This window comes from Lygodium microphyllum, chromosome 17 (genome assembly GCF_053477565.2).
Source record: "Lygodium microphyllum isolate KBCC chromosome 17, Lygodium_microphyllum_v1.1.10, whole genome shotgun sequence".
NCBI lineage: Eukaryota > Viridiplantae > Streptophyta > Polypodiopsida > Schizaeales > Lygodiaceae > Lygodium > Lygodium microphyllum.
In genome coordinates this window covers 99,233,996-99,261,425 of record NC_141151.1, presented here as the reverse complement: position 1 = coordinate 99,261,425, position 27,430 = coordinate 99,233,996, and the positions used below count along the sequence as shown (strand labels likewise).

Genomic DNA, 27,430 nt, shown 5'->3' with positions numbered 1-27,430 from the left:
GCTCTTGCAGCTCATCACCATTGCCTTGTCTTCCAGATGGACATAAAGTTTGCCTTTCTAAATGAGGTCCTCGAGGAGGAGATTTATGTCTCACAGCTTACTGGTTTTCTTGTGCAAGGAAAGGAGGACCATGTTTATATGTCATAGAAGGTCCTCTATGGCTTGAAGCATGTTCCTCGAGCTTGGTACTAGAGGATTGATCGGTTCTTCTTACAGAGTGGTTTTCATCGATTAGATCATGACTCAATTATCTATGTACTCATCATCTTGTATGTGGATGACTTGATTATTACCAAGAGTGGCTCATAGGAGGTTGATTACTCCGGACATCTTGAGACAGATCTAGGGATCTTACACTACTTCTTTGGCTTACATATTTATCAAATGCCACAAGGCATCTTTATATCCCAACACTAGTACACCTTTGAGTTACTTTCGGAGTTTGGTATGGCCGAGTGTATTGAAGAGATTTGATAGGGTTTACCAAAGAAAGAGAGGTGAAGTGGTTTCGGGTTGTTAGCATAGTCGGGCTATTTTGGTGAGGGTATTCTATAATACTTCCAAGTTCTCCTTTGTACTTGCTGTTGTAATTTCTTAAGAGCTATCGTCTTAGATAGAGTTTGCCTAAGGTATCATCTTAGGCGTAGTGTAATCGGCTTGAAGGGATTTATTGTAGTTGAGAAGAGTAATATATTTGCTTGTTGGGTTTATCTGTTTTTTGTGATCTACAATATATTCAAGAGTCCTTATTGTTGAGAAACCCTTCACTTGCAGTTAGCATTTTGCGTATTGCGCTTAGAGTTTCACAATGGATAGCCCCAAAAAGGGGTTGGCGCCCACAGTGGGGCACCACCCTAGACAGCCGGCGCCCTCCCTCCGGGCGCCACCCTAGACAGTCTCTTGCCTATTCATAGGCTACCTCTATCACTTATTCTTCATGGTTGATTCATTCAGTCTGTCACCTCTTCTCTCTAGCCTCACCACTGCCCTCACACCCCTTCAGGAGGACATTGCGGTTTGTGGTTCGTGGCTGTCTTCATCATCTCCCTTGTTCTATGGCACCCTTGTTCCCTTGTATCACATTCACTCCATGATTTAGATCTTCATCATTCCATTCATTAGAGTTTCTTCTCTCTTCTCTTCTCTTCTCTTCTCAGTGTTTGCCGAGTTCACTCCGTGTTTCTCCCCGCAAACCCTACTGTCTCGCTGGTGCGTCATATTTTGACACTTATTCTAGTATTTCTTTCTTCCATTTGTGTTTTCTTTTCCTTGATTCCTAGTGGATTTACACCTAGACCTTCCAACCCCCAACATTTTATGACCCCAACATGAAAGGCCGATTGTAGAGTCTACAAGATGGGAGAACTGGTTGAAGTTGAAGTTGTTGTCAAGACAGTAGATATGAAAGATTTCATTGAGGACTTATGAATTGATTAAACATGAAGAGACTCTTACTAGGGCTTTGCAAAAAGTAATTGTAGAGATGAGGAAGCTTGACGGTAGAAATATTTCCAAGTTCCTTCACGAATCACTTGTATGCGAATATGCGGTCAATAGTTTATTTCAGCACTTGTCTATGCTTCCATTGTTGCATCACTTCTAACATGGTATCAGATTGCAGGATTTAGATTCGTGTTGTGATTTTTCTGTTGATTATAGGTCTTTCTTTTCTCTTTTGATCACGCTTGCGTTTTTCAGACCTACAACTTGTGTTTTCAGCCTATGCCTAGATTCTAGCTTGCAATTGTTAGTTTGCTGCATTAAATGCTCTATCAGCCTGGGTTTTTCATTTTCTACCCCTAATCGTGGCTAGGCGGCTGTTTGTACAAGCCGTTTTTGCTGTTTCTCACAGTTTTTGACTAGTTTTTCTTCATTTTGCAGCAATTGGCCTTTGTTTTTAATCAGATTTTTGGTTACATTGTATGTGAACTCTCATTTTGTGAAACCCTTGTTGTTGGTTTGACTGTATTCCCTCTCTTCTCTATCTTCTCTATCTTCTCTTCTTCTCCTCTCCCAGTGGCTTCTGCATGCACTTCTATAGATGATAAGTTACATGGACTTGACTATCTTGGAGTGCTGAGATGAAAGCTTGGTTTGTGCAGAAGCGGATTTGGTATATCATATGTGGAGCTATTCTTTGGCCTTAGCATCCTTTTCCTCTTCCCAAAGATTTTGATGAGGACAACCATGAGAAAGCTGTGCTTACATGGATTTGGATGATGCACGTGTGTATTATGCAGTGCTTCGGTATATTTTTAAAGAAGTTTTACCAACGGTTACCTCCTGCAGGACATCACCAGAAATATGGTTGAAGCTTCAGATGTTGTACGAGGCACCTTTTCCCATGTGTGTTGTGACCCTTTATTGATACCTTTAGCAGATGTTCATGCCTTGGATACCCTTAAACAAAGCCTACATAGCAGTTTTAACATGAAGGATCTTGGTGAGACAAATCATATTCTTGGGATGCGGATACTCAGGGATAGGTCAAAGGATCTTCTCTATCTATCAGAGCAAGAGTATGTATCCAAGATTTTGGAGAGTTTCAATACGAAGGGGAGGAAAGCGACTGGTGTTCCATTGCCTCCATATGTGAAACTTAGTGTAGAGAACAACTCTACATCTGATGATGAAAAGGCTGAAATGGCCAAGATTTCATATGCTTTTGCTATTGGCAGCTTGATGTATGCTATGGTTGGTACACGTCCTAACATTGCATTTGTGGTGGGAGTGGTTAGCAGGTACATGGCACACCTTGGCAAGAAGCATAGACACCATTTGGTCATTTTTGCTCCGTGTTACAGAGGTTACAGGACTAGCTTCAACACATGCAGTTTGCCCTTTTAGAGGCACATCTAGTGGGAACGGTACTCTACAAGCTCCCCTTAGAGTTTGATGGAGTGGCAAATGCTTTGAGGGCGTATACATCCTCTACACCCATGAGGTTTACACATATGCCCTTGATGTTGGTGAGTATGAGGTATCTTTGTGTTACATGGGAGGCTTCCATCTCATTATGGATATTTCAATGAGGCCTTTATAGCTTCAGAGAGAGGTGACAGGAAGAAGTGCCGTAAGGCCTAGTGTTATTACTGTGGTAAGAAGGGACACTAATTGTAAGGAGTTAGCAACCTCACAGAAGAAAAAGGAGAAGTAGAAGAAGTGGGACGCGGACTCGTCCAACGAGTCATCCTCTCTAATCTTCCAGCCAAGGGGAACTCCAACTCTAATCTTCCAGCCAAGGGGAAGTTCAAGGCGCACCTAGGATTCTCTTCCTCAGACCCAGGGAATGACTTGACTATCCCTTCCTTTGCTGCTTTCTTGTCCAGGTGATGTAGTCATCTCTCAACTCTCTAATGGCAGAAAGGGAGTGTGAGAGAGTGGTAAGATGGGGCATCCGAGCTTCATCTATATAGGTATATAGGTACGCAGGTTCGAGAGAGGGACGTCACATTGACCGAAGTATGGCAGGTTCAAATCCTGGAGTTGGGATTGACATCCAGATTCATGATGGGTTGTTTCTTTCACACAGAGAGTAGGATTGGTTCCTTGTTCGAGCTCACATGAGGGGATACTTTGGTAGTCTTGGCGAAAGGCATACATGGTCACATATGTTTAGAGGCATTTTTGACAGGCTGGTCTTGTATGCCACTGCAACACATTGTTGACAGATAGAGAGATCTATTATGACTCTCCTCTATTTTTAGGAGCTAGTATGATAGACATTGACTTTAGGTTTTCTTCGAGGCACCTTAGTGGTGGCTTGATCACCCACTGCTTGGGTATCCATGGTTCTACTTTGGTGGTTCTTTGTTGTATGGCCTATGATTAGCTTTTATCATTGTATCAATGTATTGTATTAGATCCCCTATGATCTGAGAGAGGGTGTTAGCACGATTGTCAGCTCATGTGTGAGTCTATGCATGCCAGTTCGGCTAGGCACACTAGTCATTATTTTAGGGATTTTTGTGTGGCATTTGTGGCATTTTATCCTAGATGGCCAACATTGGCCGACTAGCTGCCATATTTGGCATAATATAGGCCTATTTATTCAGGGGCTCCTCCTCCTCATTTAGTCATCCTCATTCTTTAGGTGGTTTTCCATGGGAGGGAGGAGCCTGTGCCGGTACCCACACAGCTAGAGACTCACTATTGTACGTGCCATTCTCGTGTTTGGTATGGATTCCATTTCTCGAGCACATTTTTGAGTTCTCTTCTTTTGTAGCGTTCTTCTATTTTCTTTCTCTTTTGTCTTGTGTTCACCAGTTTATTTCAGCACTTGTCTATGCTTCCATTGCTGCACCACTTCTAACATGGTATCAGATTGTAGGATCTAGGTTCTTGTTATGATTTTTCTGTCGATTATAGATCTTTCTTCCCCTTGCTGATCAGGCTTACGTTTTTCAGACCAACAACTTGTGTTTCAGCTTGCGCCTGGATTCTAGGTTACAATCGTTATTTTGCTGCATTAAAGGCTCTACCGGCCTGTGTTTTTCATTTTCTACCCTAACATGGCTAGGCGATTGTTTATACAAGCCATTTTTGCTGTTTCTGGCAGTTTTGGATTAGTTTTTCTTTATTTACCAACTGTTGGCCTTCATTTCCGATCAGATTTTTTGTTACACACTGCATGTGAACTCTAATTTTGTGAAGTCTTTGTTGTTGATTTGGCTGTATTCCCTCTCTTCTCTATCTTCTCTTCTTCTCCTCTCCCAATGGCTCTTCCATGTACTTCTATAGATGATAAGTTACATGGACCTGACTATCTTACGTGGAGTGCTGATGAAAGCTTGGTTTGTGTAGAAGCAGATTTGGTACATCGTATGTGGAGCTATTCCTTGGCCTCAGTGTCCTTTTTCTCTCCCCAAAGATTTTGATGAGGACAACCGTGAAAAAGTTGTGCTTACATGGGATTCGAACGATGAATGTGTGTATTATGCATTGCTTTGGTGTATTTCTAAAGAAGTTCTACCGGTGGTTACCTTCTATAGGACATTATAAGAAATATGGTTGAAGCTTCAAATGTTGTACAAGGCACGTTTCTCCATGTATTTTATGACCCTTTATGGATAGCTTTAGCAGATGAAGTTTGAGCCCACAAACACCATTCAGTCATTTTTACTCCGTGTTACACATGTAGAGGACCAACTTCAACACATGCAGTCTACCCTTCTAGAGGCACATCTAGTGGGAACGGTACTCTACCAGCTCCCCTCGGTGTTTGATGGAGTGGCAAATGCTTTGAGGCCGTAGACATCCTCTACACCTGTGAGGTTTACGTATATGTCCTTGATGCTACTTGAGCATGAGGTATCTTTGCGTTTACAGGGGAGGCTTTCATCTAGTTATGGATATTCTAGTGAGGCCTGTACAGCTTCAGAGAGAAGTGACTAGAAGAAGTCAAAGGCCTAGTGTTATCACTATGGTAAGAAGAGGCATTGACTGTAAGGAGTTAGTAGCCTCACAGAAGGAGGAGAAGCAGAAGAAGCGGGATATAGACTCCTCTGATGAGTCATCCTCTTCCTTAGATTGTGACTTTGATCCTTTGGCCAAGAGGAAGCTCAAGGTGCAGCCAGGATCTACTTCTTCAAATTGAGGGAAGGGCTTAACTGCTCCTTTCTATGTTGCTTTCTTGTCCAGGTGATGCGGTCATCCCTCATAAATCTCCATTGGCAGAGGGAGTATGAAAGGGTGGTGAGATGGGGCAGTTGAGCCTCATCTATACAGGTATATAGGTGCACACGTTCCAGAGAGGGACATCTTTGACACATTGGCCGAAGTCTAGCAGGTTCAAACCTAGAGCTGGGATTGACATCCAGGTTCATGATGGGTTACGTATGTTTAGAGGCATTTTTGATAGGCTGGACTTGTATGCTACTAAGAGACATTGTTGACAGACACACAAATCTGTTATCACCCTTCTCTATTTTTAGGAGTTGGTACGATCGACATCGACCTCAGGATCTCGCCGAGGTGCCTTGGTAGTGGCTTGATCACCCATTGCTTGGGTATCCATGGTTTCTACTTTGGTGGTTCTTTGTTGTATGGCCTGTGATTAGCCTTTATCATTGTATCATTGTATTGTATTAGATTCGCCTTCGAATTTTAGTGCCAAGAAATATGCCCATGTCATCTTGTTGTAATCATCTAGAATGAATATAAAGTAAAGACTCCCTTGAGAGGCTCTATCCTTATCGATCCGCAAAAATTCTATAGAAACAAGCTCCAAAGCCTCCTTTTCCCTTCTCAAACCACTCCCAAGTTCTTTGTAGTTCTTTGCTTCTCCTTCTTGGTGTCCTTCTTATCCTTGTTGGGACAATCTTTATTCTAGTGACATGTCTTACTATAGATGTGACAAGTGGACATCTCCTTGTTCGTGACTTCCTTCCATAGTTACCAGGAACAGGGGGAAGGCTAAAGTTAGGGAACGGGAACGGAGGGAACGGCATATATATATATATATATATATATATATATATATATATATATATATATATATATATATATATATATATATATATGAGAGAGAGAGAGAGAGAGAGAGAGAGAGAGAGAGAGAGAGAGCTCATAGATTAAGTTAGTTGGAAGATTGCAAATTGGTTTATCCAGTAGCATGGTGGAAGTGAGAAGGGTGGCATGATATGCTAGGTACAATATGGGACAACTAGATTATGGGTAGTAGTATGGTAGGCATTGAAAAGGTCATGTTCGACGTGCCAATTTAGTGACCTAATGGATCACGCTTTTCAAGGGGGGACCAACAATACAATTAGTAGCAACATGATTAGTAATCATATGTTACACACACCCACACATGCACACATGTTTGTATATATCTGTGTGTATGTGTATCTATCTCGTGTGTGTGTGTCTCACCCACTCACTCACTCAGGCGGACAGGAGAGGCGGGGGGCCGCAGGCCAGGCGGGCAGGTGAGGCGGGAGCAGGTAGGGCCTAGGCGAGGCAGGCGGAGCAGGCGACAGAGGCGGGAGTAGGCGGGTTCGAGGGAACGGCCGATCCAAACAGGGAACGGCTGCTAGAACGGCGCGGAACGGGCAGGAACGGGGCTAGGAACGGGCAGGAATGTTCCATGGGCGTTTCGCTAGTAGACACATGCCGGAACGCGTTAATCCGTTCCTAAGGCTTGGAACGGGCGTTCCCTATTTCTATGCTTCCTCCTACTTTTGCTTCCCCTTATTTTGGAAAGCCTAACTTGTAAGAGCCTCATATTTTTTGGGATTTGTACCCTTCAGTTGTTCCTCTTAGTCTTAGACCATAGGAACCAGCTTCTCCCATTTAAGGGTCTCCATCGATTGTCAAACAATCAAAGTGTAGTAGAATGCATTGAATCAAGAGGGCAACTATGATAACAAAGTAATCGCTATATCCTTGAAGGTGATTGCCTTGTTTACATTCCGAACTTACATCTATAGTTGTCGAAATTGCTGGGGTTCAAAGTCCATGTCTGCACCTCCAAAGAGATCCTCTTCATTATAGTCATCCTGCTATAGAGGTGATCCAGTTCGAGCCATATCTCTTGAGCATTGGTAAGATGCTCAATATGGGCCATCATGGTTGAAGCACATGAAAGAAATAAGAAAGAACGGATGCAGGCATTCAACTTGTCCCATTGTGCTTGCACCTTCACCAACTCCACTTTCAGGGGAGCAATTAGGGACCACATCATAGCTGAGATCATGTGGCAGATCTTCAGATCAACTACGGTCTAGTCTCGATCACAATTTTTTGTAAATGGTTCAGTTAGATTAGGTTTTCGCCTTCCTTCTACTGATAGTACAACACTAGACATTGTTTTACTTTAGCATAGTCCCATCATATAGTTGTTCTCAGCATTGTTTCATAGGCCACTTACTTATTTTAATGTATCTTCACCTTATTGATGAGATGACATTAGATATGGATGTGCTATGGATTTTTTCTCATAGGCCACATTGGCCTTATGTAGACATGATATATGAGGGATGGGAGTAGATGGAGAGACCTCTAGTACTAATGATTTCACAAATGATTCAGAGTAAGTTCTTGTTACTGCATGAGATTATCAGAGCTGAGATGGAAGCACCACCCATAGTCACAAAGGCCCTCTTCCAGACAGTGACCTTCCTACATAGGCTCTGGACCTTGCCAAGACAGAGATACTCCGGCTCCTACTAGAGTCATCTAGATAGCTAGCATTACAAGGGGATATTGAATGTTGGTATGCTTGGACAGAGGCATGGCTACAGTTATATGGATTACACATGGATCACCTCCCACCACTATAGTACAGCTTGGATTGTCCCCACTTGGAGTCGAGCCGAGAGAACTTGAACTTCATCATCAGGATGGACCTTATTCAGATATACAAAACCAGGACATGGGTGACACCTACTGAGGATTTGGGGATGAAGATGGCTTTCTACTAGAAGCATCTTCTACACAAATCCTCAGATGGCTTTGTTGTTTACCCGAGATACATTGATGCACACTTGTCTCATGGTGTTCGATGCGCCATTGGACAGCTTTATACATCCTCACATCAGCTCAAGATCAAGACATGTAGATACGATATAGACTCCCCCTAGAGGATAGGATTTGCGAGCTTGCTAGCTCGAGCCAGAGACAGAGGAGCACACTACTTATGCAGATGCCCAATGTACTACAAGATCCGCGGGTGCTTCCATTGCTTGTTTAGAGAGGGATTTGGGCCCCTATCTAGGGTTATGGACTTCCCAGATTAGAGATGACTCAAGATCTTCTTGCTGGAGCTAGGCTGCCACAAACAACACCTCTTACCAGCCTAGTAGCAGAGACACGGAGCCACACACCGCCCTCATTGGTTCGATCAATGGACCCACCATGGGGGACTACCTTGGACACAACCATGGAGAGATACAGAGTCCACCGCCCACGTCTAGCTGGTCCACATCCTCGTAAGAGGCATCATTTGTAGATATAGGGGATACTACACTATCATCGGAGAACCCTACTTCGCTGCTTCAGCCTCTCTATGCTAGATAGACCCATGAGAGATATTGTGAAATGAGAGTGCTTCCTAGTAGTTCCACATTGTATCTGGCTTAGACATCATTTTATACTCATCAGCTATGTATTGTTCAATGTTTACTTTCCATTTGGATAGTCATAGCATTGGATGATAGCTGTTTTGGGACATGGGAAATTCCCTGACTTTTCAGAGCCAATTTTGCCTTTTGTAGGCGGTAATAAAACTTTCTTTCTCTCTTCTCTTTCTCCTCCTCCGCACCGCACACATCCCCCTGCACAAAAAAAAAAAAAAAAGAAAGGTGTAAAGGATATCATTACACACCATTGTAGCTCCATACTGCATTACTTTAGTCTCACCAAATTCAGCTCAATGGTATGTTGTCCTAAGAGGGGTATTCTAGGATGATTGCTCTCTATGTAGGTGTTGGGAATAAAGAGCTATTGTGCCTTTTATATATACACGGGTGTGAACACACCCTTAGCACATTTGTACTTTATATATATATATATATCTATCTAAAAACCTAAAGAGGTATACTTGTCATTGTATCCACAAGTCGTGCTCACTCTCCTCTCTACTCTGCACTCTCTCTCTGTGTGTCTCTGTGCTGTGTGAAAGCAGTGCGTGTCTCGATCCTTGCACTTCCTGTCTTAACAAGCTGGTATCAGAGTGGGCAAGGAGTGCAAAACGTGCATCAAAATTACAGCTCCTTCTCTGCTGCTCGGAACCCAAATCTGATGGCTTCGTTGGCTCCGGAAGGGGGGTAAAACTTCAGGACGCTTGGTCATGGATCTCCCAGATCACTTCTTCTTCCTCTTCAGTTCAAATTGCAGTTTTCAGCTTGTCAACAATGATCACGACACGCACGATTTCGCCAATCTGTCCTTTTTTATGAAAAATCTCATAACTGGCTGCAAAAAGCACTTGCTTTTTGCATGCCATCCTAATCTAGAAGCTTTTCTAACTTTTTCGGATTTTTATAATAAATAATATAAAAAATAGGCTAAAATTATCCAAAAATCTAGTATTTTTGGATAATCCATGCAACTCACACTAGTACTAATGACTCAGATCACATTGACTCTCTAGATCAATAAAGAAGTCGGATGATGATGCATTCCATGCTTTTTTACACTGTGTCTGCATAGCATCACGATATCCACCCCCTCTGAACCTGCACATCCTCCGGTATGTCCCAAAATCCTACTTTTTACGGGATTCTGAGTCCTTCTCATCCTTTGTAACCATATCCTTTGCTTCTTCATCTTCCATATCTTCTTGGCTACTCCCTGTATTGTGGCCATCATTTTCTTCCAATTCTGGCAACTCATAGGCAGTAGATTCCCGCCTCTTGAATAATTTGATTCTTTTCCTTGCTACCGAAAGTTTTATGGCTGTCCCACCCAGCTCATTTAATGCATAAGTAGCATTATCAAACACCTGTCTTACCACATAGGGTCCAAACCATCTTTTGGAAACTTTACGCATGGCACTATGCTGGTTGTCTAAACTGCTATCATAAACCAATATCCAATCCCCATCTTGTATGGTTCTTGGTCTCAGTCTATGTCTTTTGTCAAATCGTTTCTTGTTCTGTATCCTTGCTGTCCTTAACTTTGCAATTGCTGTCTCTTTGTCTTCTGACTTTCTTTCCAATTGTCTAATGCATAAGGCCAATAACTCCTCTCGATTCAACTCCTCCTCCCAAGGTAGCACACTCCATGTGATCGTCATATCTTCTATTGGCATGATAGGTTTTTGACCATACATCAATTCTACAAGCATATATCCTATAACAGCACTATGAGTTGTTTTGTCAGCCCACAAAGCATAAGGGAGCAATCGTGGCCACTCTTTTACATTCTCTCCACATGCTTTTACAAATGCATTCACAATAGGTGGATGATCTCTTTCACTTTTTCCATTTCCTTCAAGGTTATAGGATGAAGTTAAAGCAAGCTTTATCCCCAACTGTGCAAAGAAGTCATGAGCTTCCTTTGCATCCAACTCACCCCTATCTGCTGTAATTTTACCCACACAATTCTTGCATAACATTTACTTGTGAAGCTCTGTCACCCAAAACTCGCAATGGCATACCCTATTTCTTTTTAGCATGTTTCCATAAGTATCCATCTTTTAAAAAAAACCCATAGGCTTTCCTCTTAATCTTTTTAAACTCCTCATCTGACCATTCATCTCTCTTTGTTAATGTACTGAGGTATTGACCAATTCTCAGCCACTCTCCTACATATTTGTCTTCAAGAAACACTTCTACACAAGATGCAAAACATCTAAAGTGTCTTCTCTTTGTTGTCCAAGCTTCTGTTAATGCTATAGCAACACCTTACATTGCTAAATTCACTCTTACAACATCATTTTCAGCCGCAAGAAAGTCATCTTCTTCCTCCTCATCCATCATCCCATCTTCATTTTCATAGCGTGCTCGGGATAACATGTCTGCCACTGGGTTATCTCTTCCTGCAATATGCTGAAATTCAGGGTTCAAAGATTTGATGTGTGTAATCCACCGGAGCATAGCAATGTCCGGGGTAGCACAACTAGTAATCATACCCAATGCCGGCAAACAATCGGTCTCTTTGACTACATGAGCACCCATAAAATACTCCTTATCACATTTAAGGACTATCACAATTCCCCATAATTCTCTTTTTACCTGTGGATATCTTCTCTGTCGTTCAGTCAATACTTTAGCACCAAAGCGAATTGCATATCTTTGTCCTTCCTCATCATCTTGCCTAATTGCCCATCCAATCCCAATTGGGCTTGTATCAACAGTAATAATGATAGGATTTCCATGTGAATAGTCAACCTTTCTCAATGTAGGAGCAGATTTTAAGAGATGCTTCAATTTCTTCATTGCTTTTTTATGCTTCCTTTCCCAATGAAATTCCTCTTCAACTCCAAAGACAGACTTTTGTCTAGAAAGAGTTAAATGCACCTCTTCTAGACGTGTCAAAATCCTCTCACAATCCACAATATGGTCTGCAACAAACTGTCTGCATCCATGAGCATCCATCTCTTCATTCTTTTCATCCATTGCACACCCTTTTATTGGAACATCATCCAAAAAGGGCATTGTCAATTGTGGTATAAAATCCCTCAGTATCCTATTCATAGCATTTGTCATGTGTGCCACTGAGTTTGCTGCACCCTATGGGAGAGTACACATCCGTACTAACCCCAAGGGAGTCTTCATGGTTGTGATATCCCTGCTTTCAATTGCAAGCTGAAACTGGTCACCCAAAGAATAGATCGCTCTGTCTACAAAAGCCTCTGCAAATTCATTCAACCAGAGGACCTGCACCCACATTTCTTATGGTCACTTTATTGACCGGTTGCATGTCTTGAATAAATCTCAAAGCCCCATTCTTCTTGGGCACAATAAACCAACGATTTGAGTACGGGGCTAAAGAGGGCTCCAAGATCTTCATGCGAATCTTTTCATTTAGCAAATCCATTAGCAGTGATCTTTCTCTTTTCAGCTGCATATAAAGCATGTATCTATATTTCAGTCTTTGGACTAACCATCGCTTGGTCATGCATTCTATCCAAGTGCAGACCAAAAGTAGAAACATGTACTGCCGCATAAGCATTTCGAATTGCCAAGTCTTCCAACAACTTTTACATATCTTCCTTTCTAAAATTCAAAGTAAGAGGCAATCCCGTTTCTTATGCATGGATCTTGCCATCTTTCCAAAAGATGAGCTGTTGTGCCAAGGCCTCCTGATAGGCAGTAAAATCCTTTCTCTCATGCTGCAAACTATCACACCACATACATCTTTTTCTTGGCTTAGGGGCTATTGCCCATCCCCTTTCCTCTTGTCCTTTTTCATCCAGTTTTGCAACCTTCAATTGAAGATCCCGCATGCCTTTGACCAATTCATTTAAGACATCTTCCCTAACAGAGGAAACAATAGCAGGTACAGCCATAGGGTTAGCCACAGAAGTAGGTGGCTTACTAGATACATCAACTGTCTTGCCCGTAACAGTGGGCAAGCTAGAGACATGCAATCTTTCTCTTCTTTTATGCTTCTTCACAAGTGCAGTAACAGCTTCCTTGACACGTCTCCACTCTGTTTTAAGACCTGTCTCTGTAGTCTGATCCTCTAGCAAATCATCAAGCTTCTCTTGAAGCTCAGGATTAGCTGCATGTAGAAACAATTCAATTTTCTGACTTGCAAGAGCTTGTTGTTCTGCAAGATCCAATTGCTCAAATCGACTTTCAAATTCTCTTAACAATTCTGTAGCCACAAAATCCTTATTGGGTTGTAAAACCCACTCTTGAAAAGTCTTGCACGTAATCAAACTGGTATCTTCAATATAAAATTCTTTTCTTAGTGTCTTCTTGAAGGCTACCCAGTCAGTATCCTGCATGTATAATTTAGTAATCCATGCTTTCAGTTCATGTATAGTAACACGTACAAAATACCGGCTCCATGTAGGTTGAGCCACCCCAAAGAATTCCATCTTTTGAGCATAGGTATGTATATATGCAGATACATTTCTGCCATTGAATAACTTCACCTCACGCTCAACTGCTTGCAAAGCATTCATCACAACACTTTCTGTTTGAGCAGAAGCTTACATCACGTGTTGTTGTTGTTGTATCTGCATAAGCATATTCATATTTTGCACCAACTGCTGTAAAACATCACTGGAGATTGTGTTCGAAGGTTCTCCCATCTTGTCTTTCCTTCTTCTGACGACTTTTCACGTCGGGTTCACCAATGTCGGAGGGGTTTTTGTCGAAAGGTCGAATCCACCGGGGATCAAAGATAGAAGGAAGTAGAAATAGGAGATGGAAGAGAAGAAAGAGAATAGACAAGAGGTAAACACGACAAAGACAAAGCATAATGAATTGAATCAATATGTATTGAAAGAACCTGGAATCCTTGCACTACTCAAAAGCAATCTTCAGGCATTAGATCTCCTAGAGCTTCTTCGTAGAACAAAACGTGCATCAAAATTACAGTTCCTTTTCTACTACTCGAAACCCAAATCTGATGGCTCCGTTGGTTTCGTAAGGGGGGTAAAACCCTAGGACACTTGCTCTCGGATCTCCCAGATTACTTCTTCTTCCTCTTCCAATTCAAAGTGTAGTTTTCAGTCTGTCAACAGCGATCACGATGCACGCGATTTCGCCAATCTGGTCTTTTTTATGAAAAATCTCATAACTGCCTGAAAAAACCACTTGCTTTTTGCATGCCATCCTAATCTAGAAGCTTTTCTAACTTTTTCGGATTTTTACAATAAATAATATAAAAAATAGGCTAAAATTATCCAAAAATCTAGTATTTTTGGATAATCCATGCAACTCACACTAGTACTAATGACTCAGATCACATTGACTCTCTAGATCAATAAAGAAGTCGGATGATGATGCATTCCATGCTTTTTTACACTGTGTCCGCATAGCATCACGACAACGCGAAGTCAGACGGCGGACCAGGTTTGCAAGTGCACGATGCAACAAACAACCGGCCGTGTCATGTGACTGATGCGACAGGCCGGCGGGTCAACGAACCCCCGTCAGTTTTTTAAAAAAATTAAAATTTTTCTTTTAATCTCTTCAATTATCCCTTGTCTTGGCAGGAGTTCACGCATTGGAGGCACAGATCTCATATTTGTGCAAAATTGAACTAGAAAATTGGGGTTTTTCTTGGATTTGGGGATCTTAATGCAGAATTGGACAATCTGACTTGGAAATTGCAAAATCGGTGCACATTTGCCCGGGAATTTTAGGGTTTTTCACATTTTAGTAAAAGTTTTTCAATTTCACTAAAATTTATGCACACCAGACCACCCCAGAAATTTAGGGATTTGTCCAGATTTGATGCGAGCAAGACATAACAGTGTTATTTTTCTCAGAAATTGCAGGGAATTGTGACATTTTGCCTTCGATATTTGGGGCTTTTCATGTACATGCAAGAATTGGGCTGACATTCACCCAATTTCTCGACATTGATGCACATTGGACCGTGTGCAATTTGGGGCTTCTGCTGTTTGGGCAAAATTTGTGCGCCATTTGGTCATTTTATGTACATGTGGATTTACTTCCATGCAATTTTAACATCTAGCACTTGGAAAATTTGGGGATTTTGCTGAAATTGCTCTATTTTGACAAAATTGGTCTATTCTACGCATGTCAGAGACAATGCAGATGTATGATTGATGCTTTGAGCATAAAAATTTTGGGGTTTTTGACAGTGCGTGTCAAATTTTGTGCTCGTAGGTACATGTACAACAGAAATTGCAGCCAAAATTTGGGACTTCTCATGCAATGTGATGTATTTGTCCTTGGAACAGCTGTAATCAGTTGTGGAGTGCTGTAGCACAAGGTTTGGTGCTTCTGAAAATTTATTTTCAGTCTGAAAATTTATTTTCAGATTTGAAATTTTTGCTTCTATGTGGTTATTTATTACTGGTTGGTACTAGTTTGTACCTTGGTCACTTGTGTGACAGTTTGGGCCTGCATTTGCTGAATTTTTTGGTCACATTTGGGCTGAAAATCATGGTTGGCAGCAGTAATCTCATGCACATTAAGAAGCTTGAAGGAGCACATAACTTTGCAGTTTGGCAAAAACAGTGCTATAATATCCTGTTGCAGAAGAAGCAGGCAAAGCCGATTAAGACCAAAGGGGCAAAGCCCGCAGATATGGAACAGGAAGACTGGGATGAGTTAAATGAGCTTGCACGCTCAACCATCGAGCTATCGATTTCTGATGCCTTGCTGTTTAACATTGAAGGTTTGGATTTTGCCTATGCTATTTGGACTCGATCGGAAGAACTGTATGCACAGAAGAGTGCGGTAAACAAAGTTTATTGGCTGAAAAAGCTTATGGATTTGCGTATGAAAGAGGGTGCAGCAATGTCCACTCACTTGATGAGTTTAACTCCATTTTCAGCTAACTAGTTGCCTTGAAGTTCATGATTGATGAGGAATTTAAGGCTACTTTCTTGCTTTGCACGCTCTGAGAGAGTTAGGATACATTTAGGACTGCTATGAGCAATTCTAATGCGCTCCTTCTATATGCTGATGTAGAGAGTGCTCTACTCATGGAAGAAATGAATCGGCAGAACAATGCATCCAGTAAGTCTTCCAATGCTTTGCAGGCTAGGGCATATCATAGTAGAAAGGCAAGTCTGATAGCAAGGGACGCAGTAAATCACGTGACAAGGATGTTGAATGCCATCATTGTGGCAAGAAGGGTCACTTTAAACATGACTGCTACAAATGGAAGAAAGAGAAAGGAAAGGGCAAGAAGATAGATGATAGCAAGGAAGAGAAGAAAGAGAGTTAGCCTAAGAAGAGCAGTGTCAAAATTGAAAAAGTGAATGTAGTCACTCATGACAGTGACAGTGGGAATGACATACTCTTTGTCTCTTCACACTTTAGTACACATGTTTTACTTGCAGATATGGATGATGACATGCATAACTTGGATTCTAGATTCAGGTGCTTTCTTTCATGTCACCCCTCATCGTGAGTTGTTTTCTGACTATACAAGGGGTCGACATGGTGTTGTCCATCTTGGGGACAACTATGTATGTGACATTGCAGGTATTGGCGGTGTGCAGTTGCAGCTTTAGCATGGTTCTGTATTCACACTTCAGCATGTACGGCATGTACCTCAGCTCAAGAAGAGCTTGATTAGCGCAAGGCAGCTAGATGACGATGGTACAACACCTTTGGAGATGGGAAATGGAAGATCTGTAAGGAATCTAGAGTGATTGTTAGATGTTGTAAAAGTGATACCTTGTATCCTCTTTGTTGAGCTAAAATATGCATTACTTGCTGATTACCCTCTTAAACAGCCCCAAAACACACTAAAAAATGCTCTTTTAGCGTAAAAACCCTAAAACTGGGAGTGGTTCGAGAGAGTTCAGTGGAAACCCTAAAACGGGGAGTGGTTCGAGAGAATTCAGTGGAAATCCTAATTTTTGGGTCGCCCTTCCACATCTATAAATCGATAGGCTGCCCCCATTCATCCTTCATTCCGTCTGTACAGGTTTCTCACTCCACGTGCAGATTTCAGCCATCAGTCTTCTCCCACGTGGCTGTCCAGCCCTCAAGACTGTTGCCACTCCATTCGTGTTTGCTCCTACTGCTGGCGCCTTCATCCATGCAAACGTGAGCTGCTAGCGATATCATCTGCTGGAATCTGATCATCCAGTCATCGCCAGCCACATTAGACACTGTTTCAGCCTGCTGTTTACAGCAGGCTATGCAGAGTTTCCAGCCTCTGATTGGCAGTACACTGCTGCATTTACCAGTTTCTAGCTTCGTGACTATTGCGTTTTGGTGACCAGCCTGCTGCCATTCACTATTCAACACTCCTACACTCCGACTGGTGGTCATAGACTTGGGATCTGTCTCCGATGGACGTCACACTCCAACATTGCTCTGCCCTTGAGCACACTGTACACTCTTACATTCATTTATAGCATTCATTCACTTCAGAGTTGTGTTCTCTCTCTCCCTTCTTCTGTTTGTGTTTGAGTTTCTGGGTTTGAGTTTTGAGTTTTGCGTTTAGGGTTTGAGTTTTGCCCTCTGTGTTTGTGTCTGTCTCTTTGTGTTTCTGTCGTGGTTGTACACTCTGTGTGTCCTCAGTGCAAACCCTAGTAGTTTTCTTCACATGGTATCAAAGTCGGTGCTCTTGGAAAGAGTATCTTGCAGATATTGTGGAGAGCTAGTCTTTGTGCGAGGCACACAATACGACTCGTAACCGAATCACAATGTCCCAAATACCTTCTTCTCCAGTTTCTATGATGTCTTTACAGGCTTCTCCATCATGGGAGGCCCTGAGATGGCATTATGGACTCGGTGAGGAGGACGATACTCGACCCTTACTAGATTTCACTAACATGACAGAGGACTTTGAGGAGTATTATCGCAACAAGTACGGTGATGTTTATGCCCCTCCTACCAGTTTTGCTACCACTTTCGGATCGGTTGGTGAGGCTGGCCACCTCTCCGATCATGAAGGACATATGGCATTCGAAATGTCTAGTGATCCATTTTCATCATCTCAGCCAGGTCCAATGTCAGGTTTATACAATTCTTTTGTGTTGCATGAATCAAAACCCTCGCCTATTTCTTCTTTTGAGATACAGGATCTGGATGGCTTTGTGTATGTGAACTTCAATAGAGGGGGCTCACGAAGCAAACGGAATTCAGGTACATCTACAACTTCTGTTTCATTTGAGCATATCACACACAATTCTTATTTCCCTCCCATCCCACCCTCTTCTATATCACACCTCTCATCATGTTTCCAAAACCTTGGATTACACATCTGCATCACACACCCTAGGGGTTGGATCTTCCATCTCCGCTTCTAGCACCTTTTCCTTCTCCATTCCATTCTCTATCTCTTTGTACCATGGTACTTCGTTAGGGGGAATGCCACCCTTTAACATAGTGCCTCTCACCTTTCAGCAAATGAGCACACCCATAACTCTTGGGTTGACTGTGATGGGCATCCCCCTCACTATCCCCAGCTTCACATCTCACATGACCACTCATACGCAAGGGTTTCCATCCTGGGCTTATGGTGCGTCTTCACACTCTTCTTGGGTTACACCTACGCAGGGATTCCCATCTTCTGCTCCCTGTGTTCACGTTCCACCTCCTTGGGTTACTCATGTGGCTACCATGTCCATGTCTCGTCGGTCCATCCCTACCTATGGATCCACCTTGTACACTACCCGCATCCCTGGTGAGCACTTTGGGGCCCATTTCCAAGTGTACTCCACTCCCCCATCCTATCCACACTACACTTTTTCACACTATCCATCTCCAAGCACTACCACTCCTGTTGCAACGGCCAAGAATGCCTTCACGGATAGGACACGTTTTAACGGGTCAAATTTCACCACTTGGTCTAATTTCATGCAACAAGTGCTTGAGTCTTAGGGTCTTTGGGACCTCGTCGCTGGTCAGCAACCTATGCCGGACCCTCGACTAGCTCACCCTGATTACATCCATCAATGGAGAGCCCACAATGCCATAGTCAATGTTGAGATAATGCAGGGATTGCTTCTTGAGTTTCACTCTCAGTTGCAGCACTTTTTGCTCGCGTCAGAGCGTTGGAGTCACCTTCTCAACCGCTATGCGGCTCGCAATTGTACTCGGTGCATCAATCTCGACTTTAAGCTTTAAGAGTTCTCTATTAAGGAAGGGGATGATCTAAAAGTCAAGCTGGTTGAATATAGGTGGTTACTTGTTGAGTTCGCCACTACTGGCTCTCCAAAGTCAGATGACGATCAGGTTTCATTCTTCTTGAATAAGTTGCCCGAAAAATACTTCAATTTCATTCAACACATTATCTCCCAACCTCGATTGCCAACCTTCTTTGAGTATGAGTGTCAGTTCTTGCATTACGCTAAGGAGAAAAAACCACCAATGGCAAGAACTTGCAAGATGCGAAGGCAAGTCAATCAAAGGGTGGCTCCTCTTCCTCAGATGGAACCAAAGAATCTAGATCTATCTGGCAACAACTCCCTAAGAAAACCGGTTTTGCACACATTGCCAGAGAGCAGGCCATGTGGATGAGGAGTGTCGGTCCAAGGCCCAAGGTGTTCCACCTAAAAAGCCTCTGCAAATCGCTGCGATTGCACAGTCCAGTGGGGCTACGCTTTCAGCTCCTGCTTCATATGCTCCTTCAGCACCCGCCGTTGCTGCTAGACATGTGGCTTGAGTACAACCTCAGCAGCCCATCTCTTTTACTACCCTTGAGGGACTGGTTGATTGGTCTGTAGGTTTCAATCCCGTTGCACTTCGCGCATCTATCTCACATTCCTCCCCACCTTGTCAGGCATTTCCTTGGCAGAGCCCTGCTACTGGATGTACATGATGGTGGCCACCTTCTTAGACTAGCATGTCTCTAGGTCCTTTCAGATACCCTAGGTCAGTCTAGCATTCATTTTTCGCACTCTTAGAGTCGGGTCCATAGGATTCATTGTCCTTAGCTTTTCCATTCTTTTGACTTCCGCTGCATTTACTCACACACATCCACTTCATTGCATTTATTTTGAGTTAGTTTTTCTTTCTGTTATGTTTTGCTTTGGAGCATCTTACTACTAACCTCTGTGTTTGCAGATTCTCCTCTCTCTTGCAGGGTTTTGTCTTTCCGTGTAGGGCTAACTTGCAGATTGCTTTGGTCCTACTTGGGCTAGAGACATGGGGATGTGCACCGTTCCTTTCATGGTTTCATCATCCTAGGAGTGTTTGCTTTTCTTCTAGCATGGCGGTTTTCCCTCTTGAGATGGATCGTGTAGCATCTCTCTCGATACTATCATGGCGGTGACTTCTACGTTGCTCTTCTAGTGGGGTGCTTCATCCACTTTCTCTTCTTTCATTCCTTAATGGTTCTCGGCACCATACGAAGACCGACATCAGGGTCCTTTTCCTTCTTCGGCATCTATATCTAGGTTGAGAGGGGGTTCCTAACCTTCTAGGTATTCTATAAGCTTCAGTACTTTGTCTTCGACATTGGCTTCTCCCCCCGTTGTACCTTACCCTTTGCATTACATGATTTCATCATCTTTGTACTAGGGCGCTTGGGCAAGTGAACAATTTTCCTACGAGGGACATTGTCCAAGTGGCACCTGCTGCATAAGCATTCTTCAGTATGTAGCATACTTTGCATCTCATTGTGCAGAGCACCACTTGAGCGGATCCTAAGCTGTTTCCACCGGCGGCAGATGCCACCACACCACCATCCTCCTTCATCGCATGGATACCTCATCACCTATTTTTCCTCGTCATCAACATCTTGAGTGGATGGGTTAGCTTGTTCTGTTTTGTGATGTGTTGGGTGTACCCTCCCTACTCTTGTCTTTCGGCCACATCCCATAAAATTTACCTCACTTATTCAAAAAAAAAAAAGTTCCATGTGGTTCCATTCGCCTTTGTAGGGCTTGGTAGGCCACTGGGCAGTTGACGTGCACCCTTTGTCCGATGCCCTGTCCTCTCTGGGGTGACTACTTGGATTTCCTTGGTAAGATAACCATCGCCTTTGTAGTCTTGGTAGGCCATTGGGCAGCCAACGTGCATCCTTTGTCTGTAAACGCCCCGAACAACGTAGTATGCTTAACAATTATGATATTCGCTTGTTTTCGAGATCTATTATAAAAGAGAATGAACACTTAAAGTTGAAGATGAAAATTACTCACAAAATTACAGCCATGAAAATGTAAAAGTAATGGAGACAAGATTGAGGGTTGAAGATGGGCACCCCCCCCGAAGAAATGTATTTGTGCTCAACCCAAGTCCCTTAGGGAAGAGCTCAGTTGCAATCAACCTGAGAGTGAGGAGAAGTAATTCTCACTCTCACAAGATCATGCAAAGATGTACAAACACACATGCATTATCTATTATGCAATGATAAGAACTGATTTCTTTACAGTGTGAGAGAAGAAAGAGGGGAAATGAGCCTTTCTCCATCGTTGAACAACAGTACATGGATAGGGCTTGCTTCTTGTTGCTAAAATGGAAGAAAGAGCTTGAGAAGGAGGTGCTGTAATGAATTTACAGGCTTGTTGTCCTGTAAAACAGCAGTGATAGAAGAGGGAATATGGAGGAATTTGATAATGGAGAAGTGGGGGATGATGATGGGGATAAATGGGGCCAGTTTCTGGCTATCTGTGGGTGCTGTACATGAGTTTACAGCAAAATAAAATGATGCTGAATGAAGAAAAACGAGCTCTTATTTATAGGAGAGGGAAGAGCTAGTACAAAAGGGGAAAGTGGAGTAGCACAAGACAAGTGTCCAGCCACATGTCATGAGATGTGACAAGTGGTGGGACACTTGGAAACTTGTGTGACAAGTGTCTTGACACTTGTCTCTTCTCTATGGCCTTCCTTTTTGGGCTGAATACTATCAAGAATAGAAACAACCAAATTTAGTAAGTACAGTCAGAGTAAAGAATTTACTATTTTTAGAATGACATCCCTATTTTTTAGGATTAGCATTTTTAGGCTAATTCGAGGCTCTTAAAATTTAGGGACCCCCCCAATATGGGTGTCATATGAAAGCTTTTTCCGTGTACATCGCAAAAATGATATCAGAATCTTCATGAGACTTTCCTATGCAAAGAAATGTGCATTTCAAGCTTTCAGCCCATACATGCACATTGTACAAGCATTTCATGATCATGCCATCTTGTTGATTGTAACTGTCTGTTCTGGCGGATCTAGCCTACACTTCAAGGCATCAATCCTTTCTGTGTGCAAGTCTAACCCTGATATGCATGAGTTTTGGTCATAGGCGCCCAATCCGGCCATATAGGTGGAAGTGTGAACTATCTTTTCTCTAACCCTCAACCTTCATTCCGTCTGTGTAGGTTTCTCACTCCACGTGTAGATTTCAGCCAGCAGCCTTCTCCCACGTGGTTGTCCAGCCCTCGAGACTGCTGCCACTCCATCCGTGTTTGCTCCTGCTATTGGTGCCTTCATCCATGCTGACGTTAGCTGTTGGTGACATCATCATTTGCTGCAATCTGATCATCCAGTCATCGCCAATCACATTGGACACTGTTTCAGCGTGCTGTCACAACAGACTGTGCACAGTTTCCAGCCTCTGATCGGCGGTATACTACTGCGTTTACCAGTTTCCAGCCTCCAGGCTGTTGCGTTTTGGTGACCAGCCTCCTGCCATTCACTATTCAGCACTTCTACACTCCGACTGGTGGTCTCACAGACTTGGGATCCGTCTCTGGTGGACGTCACACTCTGATATTGCTCTGCCCTTGAGCACACTGTACACTCTTACATTCATTTATAGCATTCATTCACTTGAGAGTTATGTTTTCTCTCTTCCTTCTTCTGTTTGTGTTTGAGTTTTGAGTTTTGCATTTAGGATTTGAGTTTTGCCCTTTGTGTTTGTGTTTGTCTCTTTGTGTTTTTGTCGTGGTCGTACACTCTGTGTGTCCTCAGTGCAAACCCTAGCAGTTTTCTTCACATCCTTCATGTATCTAGTGTGAGTGATTGTATTGTTGCCGTGACCGAGCAGCCAAGTGTCTCTTTGTGGCATGGCCGGTTGGGACGCACGAGTCAAACTAGAATGAAAGTGCTTTCTCATTTGGGTTACTTGCTTATGTTAATTTTGAGCATTGTGATCATTGTGTTTATGGTAAACATACACAGACGTCTCATAAGAAGTCTCTTTCGCTGAAATCTTCTCCTCTAGAGTTAGTACATTCTGATATATGTCAAATGCCAGGGTTATCTTTAAGGGGAAGAAATATTTTGTCACCTTTGTTGATGATGCTGCACGGAAAGTATAGGTTTACCCTATTCGTAGCAAGGACGAAGTACTTGACAAGTTAAAAAAATTATTGGTATTGGTTAAAAATTAGACTAATAAGATACTTAAGTGTCTTCGCTCTGACAATGGTGGGGAATGTGTCCAAGGCCTTTCAGGCATTTTGTGATAGCAAAGGGATAAAGAGGGAGCTCACTGCACCTTATAATCCATCCCAAAATGGAGTTGTAGAGTGTATGAATCGGACCATACAGGATAAGGTCCGTATGATGCTGTCTCATGCTGCATTACCCCATGGTTTTTGGGCAGATGCTGTTATGACAGCCGTACACTTGATTAATCGGTCACCAAACAGGTCTTTTGGGGGGGGGGGGGGGGGGCGGGGTTTCCTCAAGAAGCGTGGTCGAGCAAGCCACCTTCGTATGCACACTTGAAAGTGTTTGGCTGCGAAGCATTTGTGCACATTCGTAAAGAAAAATGTAGCAAACTTGAGCCAAAGTCCTGTAAATGCATTTTTCTAGGATATGGTGATGAGGGTGAAATGGGGTATAGATTATGGGATCCCGAGAAAAGGAAAGTAGTACGCAGCAATGATGTTATCTTCCGGGAAGATCGCATGCATAAACAGCCTGAAAAGACTAAGGAGGTCCATAGGATTGTATTCTGGGAACAAATACCTTTTGGACAGCAAAATGTGCCCGCTGTACATCAGCAAATACCTGCTATAAATGAACCTGCAAATGCAGAAAATAATGCTAGAAATGATCAGCCAGTCATTGCCCATAATGATGAGTCACTGGATGTGCAGGAACAGCCAGGACAACAAGCTGTTAATGTTGATTTGCAGGCTGAAATGCCAGGACAGCAAGATGAAAATGAAAATTTGTAGGGACAGCCAGCAAACAATGATCGTTGGGTTAGGAGATCGTCTAGGGCTACTAGACAGCCTGATAGCTTTGTTCCTGGTGAAAACAATGTAGTTGATTGTATCATGTTGACAGACACTGGTGAACCGTCTTGCTTCAAGGAAGCAATGGACAGACATGACAACAAGAAATGGTACAAAGCCATGTTGTCAGAGATGGAATCTCTTTAGAAAAATGGCTCTTGGAACTTGGTGCAGTTGCCTAAAGGGCAGAAAACCCTTCTATGTAAATGGGTTTACAAGATGAAGGTCACTTTTGGTTCCTCGCGAAAGTACAAAGCAAGATTGGTTGCGAAGGGGTACAAGCAGGAACATGGAGTTGACTTCAATGAGATCTTCTCTCCTGTAGTCAAGATGACTACATTGAGAATCATTTTGGGCTTGGTTGCAGTTGAAGATATGGAGCTCATATAGATGGATGTAAAGACTGCATTTTTACATGGTGATCTGCATGAAGACATATATATGCAGTAGCTTGAAGGGTTTGTGGCGAAAGGGGAAGAGAAGATGGTATGTAAACTCAAAAGGAGTTTGTATGGGCTGAAACAAGCACCAAGAGAATGGTATCATAAGTTTGATACATTTATGCAGTCTCAAGGTTTTCATAGAAGTCAAGTGGATCACTGTTTGTACACTAAGAAGGCAGCAGATGGCAGCCCGATTATCTTGGTTTTGTATGTTGATGACATGCTGATTGCTGGCAGGGATACTCATGCCTTGGACTCACTGAAGCAAAGTCTTCATGGCAACTTTGATATAAAGGATCTTGGTGATGCAAATCACATTCTTGGCATGCGAATACTCAGAGATAGGTCAAAAGGATTACTTTATCTATCTCAGCAGGAGTATATCTCCAAGGTTTTGCAGCGTTTCAATATGGAGGGGGGAAAAACAATTGGGGTTCCATTGCCTCCATTTGTGAAACTCAGTGTAGAGGACAGCCCTACATCTGATGATGAGAAGGCTGAAATGGCCAAGACACCATTGGCTTTAGCTGTTGGCAGTTTGATGTATGCTATGGTTGCTACACGTCCTGACATTGCCTTTGCAGTGGGATTGGTTAGCAGATACATGGCAAACACTGGTAAAAAGCATTGGGAAGTAGTGAAAGGTATTATGAGATACCTCAAAGGCATAAAGGATTTGTCCATCTGCTTTGGAAAGCAGAAGGCATCTGTCGTTGGCTTTACGGATGCAGACTATGTTGGTCATGCGGATTGGAGAAAGTCCACTTTTGGGTATGTGTTTACCTTCACAGGAGGAGTAGTCTCTTGGATCTCCAGGCTACGTACGTGTGTTGCATTGTTTATTACACAGGCAGAGTATGTGGCTGCCACTGAGGCATGCAAGGAGGCTTTATGGCTTTCACGTCTGGTGGGAGAGCTTGGCATTACAGAGTTACCTGTTCTCCATTGTGATAGCCAGAGTGCTATCATGCTAGCACGGAATCCCGTCTTTCATGCAAAGACGAAGCACATACAGGTGAAGTATCACTTCATTAGAGATGTACTTGACAGCAAGAGCATTGAGCTTTTCAAAGTGCATACAAATGATAATCTTGCAGACCTTCTCACGAAGGGCTTTCCAGCGGAGCGGTTTGCTCATTGCGGATAAATGATGGGAGTTGGATAGGTATATGGATTTTAGCTTTGTACATATCTAGACTTAGTTGATTCTTTTCTCCTCTTAAGGCACATTGCCTTTAGGTGGGAGGTTGTTGGGAATAAAGGGCCATCGTGCCTTTTATATGTGCACGGGTGTGAACACACCCTTAGCACATTTGTACTTTCATATATATATATATATATATATATATATATATAAACCTAAAGAGGTAAACTCGTCATTGTACCCACAAGTTGTGCTCACTCTCCTCTCTACTCAGCACCCTCTCTCTCTGTCTCTCTGCTGTGTGAAAGCAGTGCGTGTCTCGATCCTCGCTGTCCCTATCTTAACGGTAGGCAGGCATAAATGTTTCTTGTTCACTAGATTAAACAGATCCATTGCCTTTTTATTCCATTTGTGACTGTTGTATTTTCACTTTTGTTTACATTTTCACTTTGTTCACCATGATAATAGATGTTGCTGCCGAGGATGTTTCTTTTATCACAGATGGCTGGTTGACCCATCAGTACCGACCTTGTCTGAAGTGCAAGAACTTTGGACTTTCTTGTGAACTCTTTGTTCCTTTAGGAACTAGGGTATTGTCATGAATAAGAGGCCATGGCAGAATGTCTTTAATATGAGTGCCTAACCACATGTATTAATCTTCACCTCTAACTACTAATATCCATGAATACACTGTTCTTACTAGTAACTCTCTTAGCTCATGTTCAATCAGAGGTCCAGAGGTTGAGAGTCCACCTAGCATCAAATTTAGTAAAGGGTATTCAAGACCTGCTTACTTGAGGCCACTACCAAAGCATGCTAACAGCAATCTGGATGGATCTGATTAGGAAAATAACACTACCCAACAACTTACAGGGATGAATCTGTCTGACTAACTGATTGGCAAAGTTACAGTTTCTGTGGCCACAGTAGCTTGTCTCATCCATTTCCATTCTTTGTGATGCAGTTAATTGATTTTAAATGGTTATGTGCCTCGCATACTGCAGCTTCAAATTGGCTAACAATGAAATCTAAATATTATCTGATGGCTTATTGCAGAGCTCCCTTTGTATCTAGTCTTGGGGATCCTTTGTGGCCTGGTCTCAGTTGGTTTGACAAAATGTTCCAGCTTTTCAATGTCAGTGTTTAACAACATAGAGAAAACAACAGGTGTCCCAAGGGCATTTTTACCTCCTCTTGGAGGGCTTTGCGTGGGTTTGATTGCTCTGGCATACCCTGAAGTCCTGTATTGGGGTTTTGAAAATGTAGATATCTTATTAGCATCACGGCCATTCCACAAACAACTCCCTTCCACTATCTTGCTTCAATTAGTTGGGGCAAAGATAGTGGCCACCTCTATATGTCGTGGATCTGGTCTTGTAGGAGGGGTTTATGCTCCCTCATTGTTTATAGGAGCAGCTTTAGGAGCAGCTTATGGACAAATTTCAGCTTATGCAGTGAATCACGCAGATCCAATTTATCATCTTGATGCTCTTAAGGTAGCAGCACCTCAGGCATATGCTTTGGTAAGTAATATGTGCTGGATGGTTAAAAAGTGGCTATTTACATGCATTCTCTCCTCTAATTCAGATGCCCTCAGAT

The 27,430-nt window shown here is 42.7% G+C and overlaps 1 protein-coding gene across 5 annotated transcripts in view; it reads left to right on the top strand.

Annotated features, from left to right (window-relative positions):
• CLC-E (chloride channel E) overlaps positions 1-27,430 on the top strand; it is a 78,070-nt gene that overhangs the window by 31,982 nt on the left and 18,658 nt on the right. For all 5 annotated transcript variants that reach the window (XM_087697821.1, XM_087697820.1, XM_087697819.1 and 2 more), the window contains exon 4: positions 26,888-27,354. In XM_087697821.1, the coding sequence (XP_087553947.1) occupies positions 26,888-27,354 (467 nt within the window). The remainder of the gene's footprint in view (positions 1-26,887; positions 27,355-27,430) is intronic.